General features: G+C 44.7%; 1 protein-coding gene across 1 annotated transcript; it reads left to right on the top strand.

The window, feature by feature from the left end:
* Positions 1-7,510: 7,510 nt before the first annotated feature.
* LOC138354910 (uncharacterized) lies at positions 7,511-10,195 on the top strand. The gene has a single exon (XM_069309389.1). It carries the CDS (start codon positions 7,511-7,513, stop codon positions 10,193-10,195), a length of 2,685 nt encoding a protein of 894 aa, XP_069165490.1.
* Positions 10,196-17,704: the final 7,509 nt, after the last annotated feature.

Raw genomic sequence — 17,704 nt, 5'->3', positions numbered from 1 at the left:
CTAGTGAGGACGAGATATACCGGCTTCAGGGGCTGGTTTCCCGTCCTAATCAGCTCGTGACATAGCCGCTGCTGACCTCTGGTGAGGTGACGCTTAGACAGCAACGCCATCTATGGAGTGGATAGGTGGGCGTTTGTGTCTAAGCCTGTAAGTGAGGTGCCCTAGGGTGTCCCTAGTACTGATGACGTTTCTGATTACAGAGTAGACCTGGGACTGCTGGATTGGACGATGGGGCACTCTACCCAAGGCAGCCTTAGTCTCTCCACGTGTTTGCTGCAGAAGCTGTGAGTCACCCCAGAGACGAACACTGTTGAGTGTGTTAGCCTGCCTGTGACGTGGCAGTACCAGGAATCGTCGTATCTGGGGGCTGGCTGGTGGAAGAGACTAGCCACTGTGGTGAGGAGAGTGATCTGTGGAATCACACGAGGCTCCTGCCTAGGGCTCGCCACCCTAGTATCGGTCGTGGAGTGGCCTACACAGCCGAGCTGATTGGAACCTGCCAGCTACAGGCTGGATTTGTGGTTGAAGGCCTCCACGATGGTGCACCCAGTGGGATTGTGATTTGGCTGGCCTGTGTCGCCACGAGAATCGGAGGATTCTTCGTGGGCCAGAAGAAGAGAACCAGGGCTACTCATCGTGAGCACCATGGAGCATCTTCAGGGGAAGTCTTCAGAGTCTTCAGAGGAAGACAATTCTGTACATTAGAGTGTATTTATACCCCCCGTGTGACAGTTTGTATATATATTTATGGTGGTGGTTAAATAATATATTTAAATTAGTGCATTAGTATCCCTTTCCCCTTTAATTTACTTGCGTTACGGAACACGTCCCCTGAAAACCACTACTAACTTGGGGCCGGATACCCAAACTCTAATAATATCAGAGAAGAACCCAGTTGTGACCCAATAGGGCCGTAACAAAGAGATAGAACCGAAGCTAATAAGAACATAAGAACAAAGGTAACTGCAGAAGGCCTATTGGCCCATACGAGGCAGCTCCTATATATAATCACCCAATCCCACTCATATACTTGTCCAACCCGCGCTTGAAACAATCGAGGGACCCCACCTCTACCACGTTACGCGGTAATTGGTTCCACAAATCAACAACCCTGTTACCGAACCAGTATTTACCCAAGTCTTTCCTAAATCTAAACTTATCCAATTTATACCCATTGTTTCAGGTTCTGTCTTGTGTTGATATTTTTAATACCCTATTATGTCTATTCATCCACTTGTAAACCTCTATCATGTCACCCCTAACTCTTCGCCTTTCCAGTGAATGCAATTTAAGCTTTGTTAATCTTTCTTCATATGAAAGATTTCTAATTTGGGGAATTAACTTAGTCATCCTACGCTGGACACGTTCAAGTGAATTTATATCCATTCTATAGTATGGCGACCAAAACTGAACTGCATAATCTAAATGGGGCCTAACCAGAGCAAGACATGGGTGAAGAACAACACCAGGTGTCTTGTTACCAACGCTTCGATTAATAAATCCCAGTGTCCTATTTGCCTTGGTATGAACATTCATGCATTGATCCTTTTATTTTAAATTCTTACTAATCATAACTCCCAGATCCCTTTCACAATCCGACTTCGCAATCTCAACACCATCAAGCTCGTATCTTGTAACTCTATCGTCATTATCTAGCCTCAGAACTTTACATTTATCAGCATTAAACTGCATCTACTAATCTACTGACCATTTCAAAATCCTATTTAGGTCAACTTGAAGTGATAGTGAGTCTTCTTCCGTGTTAATTTCCCTACCGATTTTTGTATCATCTGCAAATTTGCTGAGTCTTCTTCCGTGTTAATTTCCCTACCGATTTTTGTATCATCTGCAAATTTGCAGATGTTGCTACTCAAACGTGAATCTAAATCATTTATATATATTATAAACAACAGAGTTCCCAGGACAGAGCCCTGAGGTACTCCACTTACAACATTTTCCCACTCTGACTTAGCCCCAATTTATACTAACTCTGTTTCCTTTGGAATAGTCATGCCCTAATCCAACCTAATATAGCACCTCCAATACCATGAGCCTCTATTTATTTAATCAGTCTTTCATGTGGCACTGTATCAAAAGCTTTGCTAAAGTCAAGGTACACAACATCACAATCCTTACCACTGTCAACTGCCTCAACTATGCTGGAATAAAAAGATAGCAAATTTCTTAAACATGAACCGCCATTTGTAAAACCATATTGCGACTCATTTATTAATTTGTGTTTTTCAAGATGAAGACGGATTTTATTTGCATTTATCGATTCAAGTAACTTTCCCTCAATAGACGTTAGGCTAATAGGTCGGTAGTTTGACGCAAGTGATCTATCTCCTTTCTTAAAAATTGGTATCACATTAGCAACTTTTCATAACTCTGGCACTCTGTATAACTCTATTGATTTATTAAATATGGTAGACAGTGGCTCGGAAAGCTCCTCTTTGCATTCTTTAAGCACCCTGGCAAACACTTCATCCGGCCCTGGGGATTAGTTTGGTTTGAGTTTAACTATTTGATTAATTACATCCTCCCTGGTAACTGCTAAACTAGTCAACCTGTCCTCGTCCCCTCCCACATTGACTTGTTCGGCTGAAGGCATATTGTTAAGTTCCTCTTTAGTAAATACAGATAAAAAATATTTATTAAAAATACTACTCATCTCTTCATCATTATCTGTTATTTGACCTGTCTCAGTTTTAATGGACCTATCCTCTCCCTAATCTTTGTCCGGTATAACTGGAAAAACCCTTTAGGATTTGTCTTTGCTTGCTCTGCTATGCGAACTTCATAGTTTCGTTTTGCTTTCCTTATCTCATTTTTAGTATTTCTAACCAGTTGTACGAATTCCTGTTCTAAACTGACTTCCCCATTCTTATTCCTTTTGTACCACGCTCTCTTTTTACCTATAAGTTTCTTCAGATCATTTGTTATCCACTTTTGATCATTAGTATTCAATCTATTCAATTTATATGGTATACTACATTCCTGGGCTTCGCTTAGAATATTTTTAAATAGGTTATATTTTGAGACCACATCGAAAACCCCTTTTACGTCATCTATCGCTGGGTTCACGTCTAGCTCCAATACCGGCCCACACCCCTACACAAGACTTTCTAATCTATTTGACCCGATAAATTTCTTAGGTTATTGAAATTAGCTTTTCGAAAATCTGGTACTTTAACAGAATTTTCTCCTACAGATCTATTCCATTCTATGCTAAATCTGATTTCTTTATGATCACTGTTCCCTAGCTCACTCCCTATTTCGATGTCATTAATTTGTGTTTCCCTGTTAGTTAACACTAAATCTAAAATATTATTTTCCCGCGTTGGTTCCTTTATGTGTTGTGTAAGAAAGCAATCGTCAATTAATTCTAGAAAATCTTCTGCTTCATTATTCCCTGTTTTGTTCAACCAGTTTATTCCACTAAAATTAAAGTCACCCATGACATAAATACTGTTAGATCTAGATGCTCTAGATATTTCATCCCATAGATGCTTTGCTTCCATTCTGTCTAAATTTGGTGGCCTATATATAACTCCTATTATACTATTATTTGCTTTTTCGTTTATTTCTATCCAAATAGTTTCTGTGTGTGGCTCAGATTCGATTCCCTCCTTGAGACTACATTTCAAATTGTCCCTAACGTATATGGCTACTCCACCTCCTCGTCTAATATATCTATCTGTGTGAAATAGTTTAAATCCATTTATTTGATATTCAGCTAATAGTTCTCTTTTTTCTACATTCATCCACGTTTCGGTAAGCGCGATAATATCTATTTTTTTTCTGTGCAGACAAGAGCATTTAATTCGTTTATTTTATTTCTTAGATTTCTACTGTTAGTGTAATATACCCTAAGTGATTTTTTTTTTTTTTTTGAGGCCCTCAATTTCCCTGATCATTTTGCCAATTCCTTTCTCTCTCAAACACATACTTTTATTACCTCCTTCCTCCAAATCAATTCCCATACCACTATCTACTAACAGTTTAAGCCCAACAAACACCTCTAACCACTGGTTAGAGGTGCCCTCGATAGATGCACCCCATCCCGAGCATACATTTCATTTCTTCCATAGAAGTGTCCCCAGTTGTCAATGAAAGATATTGCATTAGATTTGCAATATCTTTCCAGCCAGCAATTCACACCAAGTGCCCTCGACATGGGCACTTCGAGTCACTATGGGTTCGAGTCACTTCTTGGATGTGGAGTTTTTAGTTGCATATACGCCTGGTAATCATTGAGGCTTGTTCACATTTGAGTGGCTCACTTGGCCTCCACAAAATGAGTTGATATGATAAAATAACTGTCCCCATGATTATTATCAAAGTGCCGTTAAGATGATGGGCAAATAGCCACAGTTACCATCATCTTTGTATAGTCACTGTTAGCCGAGTAGTTAAGATCTCCTATACACCAGCTGGTTGGTTCTCCTGGCTGAATGGGTTCGGGTCACTTCTGGGGTGTGGAGTTTTAAGTTGCATATGCCTGGGGACTTTTCAAGCTCGTTCGCACTTGTGTTGCTCATGTGGGCCCATAAAATGAGGTGATTTGATAAAATAACTATGCCCAAGATTGCCATCAAAGTGAAGCCGGGATGATGGGCAAATTGTCTCAACTACCATCATCCTTTGTACGGTCACTGATCGTCAAGTGGTTAAGGTCTCCTGTACACCAGTTGCATAGTGCTCCTGGCAGTATGGGTTCGAGTTACTTTTGGGGTGTGGGGTTTTCAATTGCATATATTCCTGGGAACCATTCAGGCTTGTTTGCATTTGTGTGGTTCACTTGGCCCCCACAAAATGAGGTGATTTGATGAAATAATTGTGCCCAAGAGTATTATCAAATTGTCGTCGGGGTGATGGGAAAATAGCCATGGTTACCATCATCTTTGTACAGTTACTGTTAGCCGTGTGGTTAAGGTCTCCTATACACCAGTTGCATGGTGCTCTTGGCAGTATGGGTTCGAGTCCCGGATCCAGCGTCCGAGCCAGGAGCGGTAACGACCACGCCATCTGTGGGTCAGCTCCCGAAACCCCCCTCCAAACCAACGATGTGTACTAGCTATGAGGACCAGTTTCCAGTCCCGTGCAGCACTCAACCCCGCCGCCGCTGACCTCTGGTGAGGTGATGCTCAGACTACAACGCCATCTATGGATTGGATATGTCGGGCGTTTGTATCTGAGCCTGTAAGTGAGGTGTATTAGTGTCCCAGTTATTGATGACGTGTCTGCTTACAGAGTCGACCTGGGACTACTGTGATGGGAGTCGAGTCAGTCTACCCGAGGCAGCCAGTCTCCATACTGTGAAGTTTGCTGCAGCTGTTGTGACGTCGTCCCCCCGGAAGAACACTGTGGTGTGTTAGCCTGCCAGTGGAGTGGCAGTAAGAGGATTTACCCGGGACCGACTGTTGGAGACGATCATCCACTGGGGTATTGAGGACAGGAGGGTGATTTGTGATATCACACGAGACTCCTGTCTAGGGCGTACCCCTTATATCGTTCGTGGAGTGGCCGTACCAGCCTTGGTGGCTCAGTACCTGCCAGCAGACCAGCTGGACGTGTGGTTGACGGCCTCCACGGCGGTGCCCCCAGTGGACCTGTGTTTTGGCTGACCTGTGGCCAGGGTAGGCTCGGCATTCTCAGAGGACACGTCGTGAGGCCACGAAGAAAGCACCGCGGACTCAGCACCTAGCTTCTGGATCCAGAGTCTTCAACAGAAGACTATATTGTGTATAATCCCCTTGTATAGTGTTAATACCCCTCCCCCTGTGCACTTTTTGATTTTATATATTTAATTGGTGATGGTGACAAGTATAATCTTAAGTTCTTAGCTTTCTTTCCCTACTCCCTTTAAGTTACTTGCGTCACGGATCTCATCCCTTGATAGCCAATACTGGCTTGGGAACGGATACATATATCTTCCTCTAACAACATCAGAGTAAGGACCCCGTTGCGTCCCGAGAGGGCCGTAACATAATTGGCATCCCCAGCGGGATCCGTCCCCTTGTTAAGTATGTTTGACAGGGGTGGTGAAGTGGCGTAATCCCTGTATATAATTCCCCCTGTGTGACGATTGTGACGTTATACGTCCTGTGCGGTGCTTAGAGTGACTAAGTGCAATATTGACTAGTGCGGTGCTCAGTGATTTAGTGCAATATTGTAGAGCGAAGTGTTCGCTTGGACTCAGTACAATATTGGGTAGTGTGGTGCCCGAAGTGATTACGTGCAATATTGGCGTAGAACAGTGCTCGGTGTGTTAAGTGCTAACGTGTAAGCAGTGTGTTAAGTGCTAAGTGTTCCATCTGTGACAATGGCAGACAAAGCTACCATCGATGATCTGGACGAGGTTCAGGCTTTTCTGAACAGAGAGGATTGTCTTGCCAGATTAAAATATTTGAGCAAACCAGAGCTTGTACTAGTGAGCGCCTACCTGGAGATCAAGATCCGTGCCAGTGATTCCCGTGTGGAGATCTTGTCCAAGGTACACCGGCACCTGAAAGCAGAAGAGAAACAGGAAGGCGAGACTCCTAGTACAAAGGAAAGTGCAGACATAGCTTCCACGGAAAAGGAAGATAAGGGCAGCGACGTTGACAGTGATTCAGGCGAGCTTAATATCAGCTTCCTAACAGTCAAGATGCGTGCCCTAGAGATCAATCGTGAAATAGAATGGAAGAAATTAGAAATGGAACGAGAGAGACAAGATAAAGAATTAGAGATGAGACGTTTAGAATTAGAAGAAAGGAAAGCAGAGAGAGAAAGAGAAGAGAAACGAGAAAGAGAAGAACGAGAAAGAGAAAGAGAAGAACGAGAAAGAGAAGAGAGACGAGAGAGAGAAGAACGAGAAAGAGAAGAGAGACGAGAGAGAGAAGAACGAGAACGAGAGAGAGAAGAACGAGAGCGAGAAAGAGAGGAACGAGACAGACAAGAACGACGAGACAAAGAGGAAAGAGAGAGACAACATGAACTAGAAGTTTTGCGATTAGGCGGTGGTCGGAGGCAAACAACGGACACCAGTAGCTTCGATCCGGTACGCAACATCAAAATGGTCCCCAAATTCCATGAGAAGGAAGTGTCAAAATTCTTTGCAGCCTTCGAGAAAGTCGCTGCCTCTTTGGAGTGGCCAAGGGAGAATTGGGCCATCATGATACAGTCAGTCTTGACTGGGAAGGCCCAAATCGCCTACTCTACGTTATCCCTTGAAGACTCCAGCGATTACGACAAGGTGAAGAAAGTGGTGCTCATGGCGTACCAATTGGTACCTGAGGCATATAGGCAAAAGTTCAGAAACCTGAAGAAGACCTCGGAGCACACTTTCACCGAGTTCGCCACGATCAAGGAGCGACTTTTCCAAGAATGGTGTGCCTCTCGGAAGGTGGAGACCAAGGAAGACCTCGAGCAGCTGATTCTGCTCGAAGACTTCAAGGATTGTTTGTCTGGAGATCTGAAGACGTACCTAGAGGAACAGCAGGTAGAGACCTTGAGTGCGGCAGCCACCATGGCTGAAGAGTATATCCTGACTCATAGGCCATCTGCTAGGTACGTCCCGAAGACCTATTCAAGATATCCAGCCAAACATAAACCGGAAGATAGAACTGCCCCTCGAAGTGTCGCCAGGCCAACCTCAGATAGTCCTCGGAAGATTAGTCCTAAAAGGGATGTATTGTGTTGGACCTGCGGCAAGAGAGGACATATTGCTGCAAGGTGTCGTGGCAGTACAGGTACTAATCCCCGTAGGGAAGTCATGCTGATGAACAGTATAGTACCACCGACATCCACCCTAGAGAAGAGGAAAGGATTGTTCGCCCCATATACCTCCCAAGGATATGTAGCCAGTGGCCTTTCAAGTACGCTTGTGGTAATACTTAGAGACAGTGGAGCGGCCCAGTCTCTGATTCTGGCAACATCATTACCCGAAGGTATATCGGCTGATGAGATGCAGAAGGTAATCCTGGGTGGATTCCCTTCCACCTTGTACGTTGCCCCATTGGTACAAGTGCATCTAGACTCTCAGCACTTCAAAGGTGAGTGTCGGTTGGCCGTGGTGGATAGTCTTCCCATAGAGGGGATTGACGTAATATTAGCCAATGACTTAGCCCTAGGATTATTACCAAACTGTCCCCTGGTAGTGGATAATCCAGGACGTGAAGAGACCAGTCCCATCGCAGCAGTGCAAACCAGGTCTCAGGCGCACCTCCATGCACCACTAGATCTAAACACTTTGTTTGACTCTCCTCCTATCCCACAGGTTACAAGTAGCCATACACCAGTCCCGCTCGTCCAGATGCCGGTTCCTGAACGCTGGACTCGAGCCCATCTGATAGAGGAACAGAAGAAGGACCCTCAGGTACGGAAGTTGGCCGACACCGTAGAGTCTCCTGCGAAAGGAGGGGATCTATATGTGTGGTCAAGTGGTGTACTGTGTCGCCGGCATCCTCCGAAATACCCCCAGTCAAGTGCGGTAGGTGATCAGATAGTCGTCCCAGCCGTGTTCAGATCCAAGCTGTTAGAAACAGCCCATGCTAATAGATTTGCTGGACATGGTGGGATCTCTAAGACTTTCCAACGCCTAGCCAAAGGCTTCTACTGGCCGCATATGAAGGAGGACGTACGTCGTTTCTGCAAGACCTGCCACGCCTGCCAGGTGGCCGGGAAAGCAAACCAGCCTGTCCCCAAAGCCCCTTTATACCCCATTCCATCAATAGGGGAGCCCTTTGAACACCTCATCTTGGATATAGTAGGCCCTCTTCCACCTGCTACCTCAGGGGTACAGTATTTGCTAACAATACTAGATCGGGTTAGTAGGTACCCAGAAGCGATCCCCCTTAAGACCATCACAGCTAGGGTCTTGGTGAAACAACTGCTCTGGTTCATCTCACGATACGGTCTTCCCAAGACTATTCAGACGGACCAGGGATCTAACTTCATGTCCCACTTGTTTCGCCAACAGATCGCCGACCTGGGAATCCAGCAGATAACCTCTAGTGCCTACCATCCCGAGTCTCAAGGAGCTTTGGAACGTTTTCACCAGACGTTGAAGGGCATGCTTCGGAAGTTTTGCTACGACAGGCAGAATAAGTGGATTGAAGAACTGCCCTACCTCCTATTTGCGGTAAGATCAGTGCCCAATGAATCCCTAGGAATCTCCCCATTCGAGATGATCTTTGGTCACTCAGTAAGAGGTCCCTTAGAGGTAGCACGAGATCATTGGCTGGACGCGGAAACCAACGAGGATATGGTGGACTGGTTGTCTACAAATAAAGGACGGCTGTTCTCAGCCTGGGAGATGGCTACAAGGAACTTGGACAATACACAAAGAACTATCAAGAGCAGGTATGATAGGAGGACCAAGCAAAGGGAGTTTCGAGTAGGAGATCTGGTTTTGGTATGTACTCCTACAATAACTGGAAGTTTGAGCGCCAGATTCGTAGGTCCCTATCCGGTTGTAAAGAAGGTTACTAACCTCAATTACCTTCTTAGTACTCCAGACCGCCGTAAGAAAGAAACTCTGGTTCATGTTAATATGATCAAGAGATACGAGGGGCGGGATACGCTCCCCGTAACCTTAGTGACCACTAATGACGACATTGAGGAGGAAGAAGAGGTATTGACTAACTCAGACATTCTGTTAAACTTGCAGGCAAAGTTGACACACGTGGCCGAAGGACATCAGTCATCATTGCTGCAGTTGATCCGGCAATACAAACCCATCTTCGACGATGTTCCAGGATTAACGTCTGTCTTGAGGCATGATGTCCAGCTGGAGGAAGGAGTCCGCCCTATAAAGCAACACCCGTACCGTCTCAACCCACTGAAGAAACGGGTGGTGAAAGAGGAGGTAGATTATATGCTGAAACACCGTCTGATCGCCCCGAGCTCGAGCCCATGGTCATCCCCGATACTACTAGTGCCCAAACCTGGTAAGAAATACCGTCTTTGTATTGATTATCGCCAGGTGAATAAGGTCACAGTAGCTGACACTTACCCTCTCCCCAGAGAAGAGGAATGTCTAGATGCCATAGGCAAAGCTCGTTACCTGACTAAATTTGACCTGTTCAAGGGTTATTGGCAAGTTCCCCTCACGGAAAAAGTCAAACCCATATCAGCATTTGTGACTCCCGATGGGCTGTTTGAATGTCAGGTGATGCCATTCGGGATGAAAAACGCAGCCTCCACTTTCTAGAGACTGATGGGTACTGTGTTGCGTGACGTGGAAAACACCTTAGTCTACATCGATGATGTATTAATATATGATGTAGATTGGCAGGATCATCTGCGTCACATAGAGGATTTCTTAAAGGCCATGCTCCAGTCAGGATTGGTGGTCAACCTGCATAAATCTGAGTTTGCCAGGACCTCTGTCGTCTTCCTAGGTCATAAGGTTGGAGGAGGATGGATTGCGCCGAAGGCCAGCAAGATCGAGGCAATAGTCCAGTATCCTACGCCAGCTACCAGGAAGGACATCTTGCGTTTCCTCGGTATGGCTGGGTTTTATCGTAAGTTTGTCCCTAATTTTTCCTCCATCGCCGCCCCCCTGACCAATCTGTTGAAGAAGGGGGTGAAGTTAATATGGAATGAGAATTGCCAGAAGGCATTCGAGAGTCTCAAAGCAATTCTGATCTCTTCTCCAATCCTCCGGTCCCCGAGCTTTGAGGATAGATTTATCTTGACGGTCGACGCCTCTGACTATGGCCTGGGGTCCGTTTTATCCCAGACGGACAAGAAGGGGGTGGAACATCCTGTGGCCTATCATTCTAAGAAGTTCACCCCCAGCCAGCTTAATTACTCAATGATAGAAAAGGAAACGTTGGCCTTAATTAATTCCGTCCAGCACTTTGAGGTGTATCTAACAAGCAACGGTCATCCTATATTAGTACGGACCGACCATAATCCTCTAAAGTTCCTGGCTCAGTTTAGGCAGAAGAACCTCAGGCTCACCAGATGGAGTCTCCATTTGCAGCAATACCCCCTCCAGATTGAACACATCAAAGGGGTGGACAATGTGGTAGCTGATGCATTATCTCGCATCTAAACCCTTATACTAATTTGGTTTGTCTCTTTTTATAGAACCCCAAACCAAATTCCTTTTGGTGGGGAGGTGTTACGAACCCGGATCCAGCGTCCGAGCCAGGAGCGGTAACGACGACGCCATCTGTGGGTCAGCTCCCGAAACCCCCCTCCAAACCAACGACGTGTACTAGCTACGAGGACCAGTTTCCAGTCCCGTGCAGCACTCAACCCCGCCGCCGCTGACCTCTGGTGAGGTGATGCTCAGACTACAACGCCATCTATGGATTGGATATGTCGGGCGTTTGTATCTGAGCCTGTAAGTGAGGTGTATTAGTGTCCCAGTTATTGATGACGTGTCTGCTTACAGAGTCGACCTGGGACTACTGTGATGGGAGTCGAGTCAGTCTATCCGAGGCAGCCAGTCTCCATACTGTGAAGTTTGCTGCAGCTGTTGTGACGTCGTCCCCCCGGAAGAACACTGTGGTGTGTTAGCCTGCCAGTGGAGTGGCAGTAAGAGGATTTACCCGGGACCGACTGTTGGAGACGATCATCCACTGGGATATTGAGGACAGGAGGGTGATTTGTGATATCACACGAGACTCCTGTCTAGGGCGTACCCCTTATATCGTTCGTGGAGTGGCCGTACCAGCCTTGGTGGCTCAGTACCTGCCAGCAGACCAGCTGGACGTGTGGTTGACGGCCTCCACGGCGGTGCCCCCAGTGGACCTGTGTTTTGGCTGACCTGTGGCCCGGGTAGGCTCGGCATTCTCAGAGGACACGTCGTGAGGCCACGAAGAAAGCACCGCGGACTCAGCACCTAGCTTCTGGATCCAGAGTCTTCAACAGAAGACTATATTGTGTATAATCCCCTTGTATAGTGTTAATACCCCTCCCCCTGTGCACTTTTTGATTTTATATATTTAATTGGTGATGGTGACAAGTATAATCTTAAGTTCTTAGCTTTCTTTCCCTACTCCCTTTAAGTTACTTGCGTCACGGATCTCATCCCTTGATAGCCAATACTGGCTTGGGAACGGATACATATATCTTCCTCTAACAACATCAGAGTAAGGACCCCGTTGCGTCCCGAGAGGGCCGTAACAAGTGCTCCTGGCAGTATGGGTTCGAGTTACTTTTGGGGTGTGGGGTTTTCAATTGCATATATTCCTGGGAACCATTCAGGCTTGTTTGCATTTGTGTGGTTCACTTGGCCCCCACAAAATGAGGTGATTTGATGAAATAATTGTGCCCAAGAGTATTATCAAATTGTCGTCGGGGTGATGGGAAAATAGCCATGGTTACCATCATCTTTGTACAGTTACTGTTAGCCGTGTGGTTAAGGTCTCCTATACACCAGTTGCATGGTGCTCTTGGCAGTATGGGTTCGAGTCACTTCTAGGGTTTGAAGTTAACAGTTGCATATTTGCCTGGGGACCATTCAGGATTGTTCGCATATGTGTTGCTCACTTGGCCCCCACAAGATGAAGTGATTTAATAAAATAAATATGTCCATTATTACCATCAAAGTGCCGTCGGAATGATTGGCAAATAGCCTCGGCTACCATTATGTTCGGTACGGTCACTGATGGTCGAGTGCTTAAAGTCTTGTGTACACCAGTTGCATAGTGCTCTTGGCAGTATGGGTTTGGGTCACTTCTGGGGTGTGGAGTTTTCAGTTGCATACATGCCAGGGGACCAATAAGGCTTGTTCACATTTGTGTTGCTCACGTTGCCCCAGAAAATGAGGCGAGTTGATAAAATAACTAGTAGTAGGCATCCTTCAGTCTCGGAAGTCTATGGAGTTGCGCCCTGACAGGGCGCAAATCCTGGGTAGGTAGATATGGAGGAGAAGCTGTTACCCATGCAGCAGGTCCCCCCTCTCCACGTTGCTGAAATTATCCAATAGAAAGGCAAATGCCAATACACATGGTTCCAGCAACGTCGCAGGAGCTGCCAGAACGAGGTCGACATCAACAACGAACTGCCTTAGGGGCTCCAACTCCGGATTTTTCCTCGAGGTTGACTCCTGAAGCCTTTCCCGAAAAAGGGGTATGGCCGCAAGGCAACGGAGGTTTAAAATCAGGGTTTTCCTTCCCCTAGATGGGCTGCCTTCCCAGGCTATCGAGTCCCATCTACCCAGAGCAGCTGGTTTTAAGGCGCCAGAGGCACGGCCTCGCCCCTTCTCCTGTCGGTAAAAGCAGTTCCGCCAGACTTAGAGACTAAGCCACCCATGCAGGCCAGGAGTTGGACTTGGTTGTCAGAGGCTATTGGAGACGCATGCCGTATAGGAGCATTTTATTGGTCATGGGAGCTCGTCCCCCATTACCACCCCATGGCTATGACAACCCCTTGGAACCATAAAATAACTTTGCCCAAGATTACCATCAAAGTGACTTCGGAATGATGAGCAAATAGCCTTGGCTACAATCATCTTTTGAATGGTCAATGATGGTCAAGTAGTTAAGGTTTCCTGTACACCAGTTGCTTAGTACTCCTGGCATTATATGTTCGAGTCATTTTTAGGGTTTAAAGTTTACAGTTGCATATATGCCTGGGGACCATTCAGGCTTGTTCGCATTTGTGTTGCTCACATGGCCTCACAAAATGAGATAAGTTGATAAAAAAAACTATACCCAAGATTACCATCAGAGTGCTGTCGGAATGACAGGCAAATAGCCTCGCCTACCATCACCTTTTCTACAGTCACTGTCGTGTGGTTAAGGTTTCCTGAACACCAGTTGCATAGTGCTCCTAGCAGTATGCGTTTAAGTCACTTTTAGGGTGCGGAGTTTTCAGTTGCATATATGCCTGGGAACCATTCATGTTTGTTCGCATTTGTGTGGCTCACGTGGCCCATACAAAATGAGGTAATTTGATAAAATTTCTATGCCCAGGATTACTATCAAAGTGCCGTTGGGATGATGGGCAAATTGCCTCGTCTACCATCGTCTTTTGTACAATCACTGATGGTCAAGTGGTTAAAGTCTCCTGTACACCAGTTGCATAGTGCTCCTGGCAGCATAGGTATGAGTCACTTCTTGGGTGTGAAGTTTTCAGCTGCATATATGCCTGTGGACCATTGAGGCTTGTTCACATTTATGTTGCTCACGTGACCCAACAAAACGAGGTGATTTGATAAAAAACTTGATAAAAACCAAGACTACCATCAAATTTCCGTCGGAATGATGGCCGAGTTATTATCGTCTCATGTACACCACTTGCATAGTGCTTCTGGCAGTATGTATTCGAGTCACTTCTGGGGTGTGGAGTTTTCAGTTGTATATGTGCCTGGGGACCTTTTAGGCTTGTTTGTCTTTGTGTTGCTCATATGGCCCCACAAAATGTGGTGATTAGATAAAATAACTAAGCTCAAGATTACCATCAAATGGCCGTCGGGATGATGGGCAAATAGCCTCGGCTACCATCATCTTTGTATGGTCACTGATGGCTGAGTTGTTAAGGTCTCCTGTATACCAGTTGCATAGTGCTCCTGGCAGTATGGGTTCAAGTCACTTCTAGGGTTTGGAGTTTTCAGTGGCAAATATGAATGGGGATCAATCAGGCTTGTTTGCATTTGTGTTGCTCACGTGGCCCTACAAAATGAGGTAAGTTGATGAAAAACCTATACCCATGATTACCATCAGAGTGCTGTCGGGATGATGGGCCAATAGCCTCGGCTACCATCATCTTTGGTACAGTCACTAATGGTCGAGTGGTTAAAGCCTCATGTAAACCAGTTGCATAGTGCTCTTGGTAGTATGGGCTCGAGTCACTTATAGGGTGTGGAGTTTTCAGTTCCATATATGTCTGGGGACCATTCAGGCTTGTTCACATTTGTGTTGCTTACGTGGCCCCACAAAATGAGGTGATTCGATAAAATATCTATGCCCAAGATTACCATCAAAGTGCCGTCGGGATGATGGGCAAATAGCCTCGGCTACAATAATCTTTTGAATGGTCATTGATGGTCAAGTGGATAAGGTCTCCTGCACACCAGTTGGATAGTGCTCCTGGCAGTATGGGTTCGAGTCACTTCTAGGGTGTGGAGTTTTCAGTTGCGTATACGCCTGGTGACCATTCAGGCTTGTTCGCATTTGAGCGGCTCACTTGGCCTCCACAAAATGAGTTGATATGATAAAATAACTGTGCCCATGATTATTATCAAAGTGCCATAAAGATGATGGGCAAATAGCCACGGCTACCATTGTCTTTTGTACTGTCACTGATGGTCGAGTGATTAAAAATTCCCTTCCCCTCTCCCCCCCCAATATTACTGGTGGAGTAAATCAGCCTAACCTACTTCTTCCTAGCATAACCTAGCCAACACTAGCCAAGCCTAGTCTACCCTTGCCTAGCAAACAGCCCTTGACCCCCTACTGTTATGATTGCTCTCTGATTCTACCTATGACACTTCTACTCCTCAATGTTTCTATTATTAATTTCCTTCTGTATCTTTAGCTCCAGTATGTTGTTATATTATGCTGTGCAAATTTGGGACCTGGCCCTCCAGTATCTTCCATATATGTATTATGTGATACCATTTTTGTCTCCTGTCCAGAGAGTACATTTTGAGAGCTTTGAGATGGTCTCAATTATTAAGATGTTTTATCATTTCTATGCATGCTGTTTATGGTCTCTTTATTCCCTCTAATTCAGAGAGCTCTCCTGTTCAGAAAGGGGGAGTGAGTACCGAGCAATGCTCAAGATGGGACAGCGCCAGTTATTTAAATAGTGTTAGCATTACTGTGGGCGGGGTCTTTGAATTTTAACGTTCTCATAAACCATCCTATTATTTTTCTGGCCGCCACTATATTTGCTCGGTTATGTTCACAAAATGTCAAGTCATCTGACGTCGTAATTCTCAGATCAATTACATGTTTTTTTTTCTTCTAAGAGTAGGTCTGATTGTGTCCTGTACTCCTTGTTACGTCTAATTTCTTCGTTTCCACCATATTTCAGCACCTGAAACTTATCACTGTTAAACATCATGTTATTTTTGTTTTCTCAATGTCTCCTACAGTGCCAATTTTCGTGTGTCGTCTGTATCATATGTAAAGTTTCATTGTTCAAATTTCAGTTATATTTTGCTTGTATTTTCACATATATTAATTTTATTTTTATCGCAGTTTAGTTACTGAAAAAACGCCAAGAAGTTAATATGTAAACAAAGAAGTGATTATGAGATTTGCATGTCACAACTCTCATATGCAGTTTTTGGATGGAGGTGCATGTATGCATCCTACCTTGTTCTTGTAGCTTTATATAATTAATCTAAACTGATTCTATTTTATGCCTGGTATTAAATAATTTTGTAATTTTTAGGTAAATTTGACAGCAGACCAACATCAATTTCAAAAAGTGATATTGTTTCTCATGCAATCTAATATCTGAGAGAACATTGCAACAATGGATTCAAATAATCCAAGTAAGTTTTATTATAATTAGGATTTGGTTTCCTTTATCACGGTGCTATATTTTAATCATTATGCATACTTTATTATAGCCGAAATTATCATAGTTTTCAGGAAAAAATGTTTTCAATAAATTTTTCAAATTTCAAATTTCAAATTTTCTTTCATGCATTCCAGTTAACAGTAATATTAACATTAACATCAGAACCTGACGGCTGAGTGGACAGCACTCTGTGTTTGTAGTCCTAAGGGTCGGGGTTCTATCACTAGAAGAAGCTGAAACAAATGGCCAGTTTCTTTTGCCCTGATGCATCTATTCACCTAACAGTAAATAGGTACTTGGTAGTTAGACAGCTGCTACGGGCAACTTCCTGCCCAGGAAACAATTTAAGGTTGCCACAACATATCTGGAAAGAGTTTGAAAGGATTGGAAACGTTTGTTTTCACGCATCAGATACGGTTTTTTGTGTGGAATTAAATAGGTTTCCAAAACTTATAACCAAAACCTATGTATCTAACACTACTTTGAAACGTTGTGACACCTTTTAAACCCTAATTTGAAACGTTGTGACGCCTTTTGTACCCTAATTTAAAACTTTGTGACACCTTTTGTACCTAATTTGAAACTTTGTGACCCCATTTATAAAGTGTTTCAAGTTAAAATGCTCAAATATAAATACAATAGGAAATGTAAAAATATACAAATATATTTGTACATTTGGCAAAATAAAGCTTCATAATAAAGGTGGGTTCATCATTTTTATTCATTTATCATTTGTAGTAGCGTAGTGTAGTAGCGTTGTGTAGTAGCGTGGTGTAGTAGCGTGGTGTAGTAACCTGATGTAGTGGCATGGTGTAGTGGCATGGTGTAGTAACCTGATGTAGTAGTGTGGTGTAGTACCCTGGTATAATGGTGTGGTGTTGTAGCCTGGTATAGTGGTGTGGTGTAGTAGCCTGGTATAGTGGTGTGGTGTAGTAGCCTGGTATAGTGGTGTGGTGTAGTAGCCTGGTATAGTGGTGTGGTGTAGTAGCCTGGTATAGTGGTGTGGTGTAGTAGCCTGGTATAGTGGTGTGGTGTAGTAGCCTGGTATAGTGGTGTGGTGTAGTAGCCTGGTATAGTGGTGTGGTGTAGTAGCCTGGTATAGTGGTGTGGTGTAGTAGCCTGGTATAGTGGTGTGGTGTAGTAGCCTGGTATATTGGTGTGGTGTAGTAGCCTGGTATAGTGGTGTGATGGGTATTCAAAGAGTGTGCAGGAGCACTTTGCTTGCCAC

The sequence above is a fragment of the Procambarus clarkii genome, chromosome 65 (assembly GCF_040958095.1).
Source record: "Procambarus clarkii isolate CNS0578487 chromosome 65, FALCON_Pclarkii_2.0, whole genome shotgun sequence".
Lineage (NCBI taxonomy): Eukaryota > Metazoa > Arthropoda > Malacostraca > Decapoda > Cambaridae > Procambarus > Procambarus clarkii.
The sequence above is the reverse complement of the archived record's forward strand: the minus strand, read 5'-3'. Positions and strand labels throughout refer to the sequence as shown.

Coding starts and splice junctions, on each gene's coding strand:
- LOC138354910 (XM_069309389.1), top strand. CDS start 7,511: ATGGCTGAAGAGTATATCCTGACTCATAGGCCATCTGCTAGGTACGTC.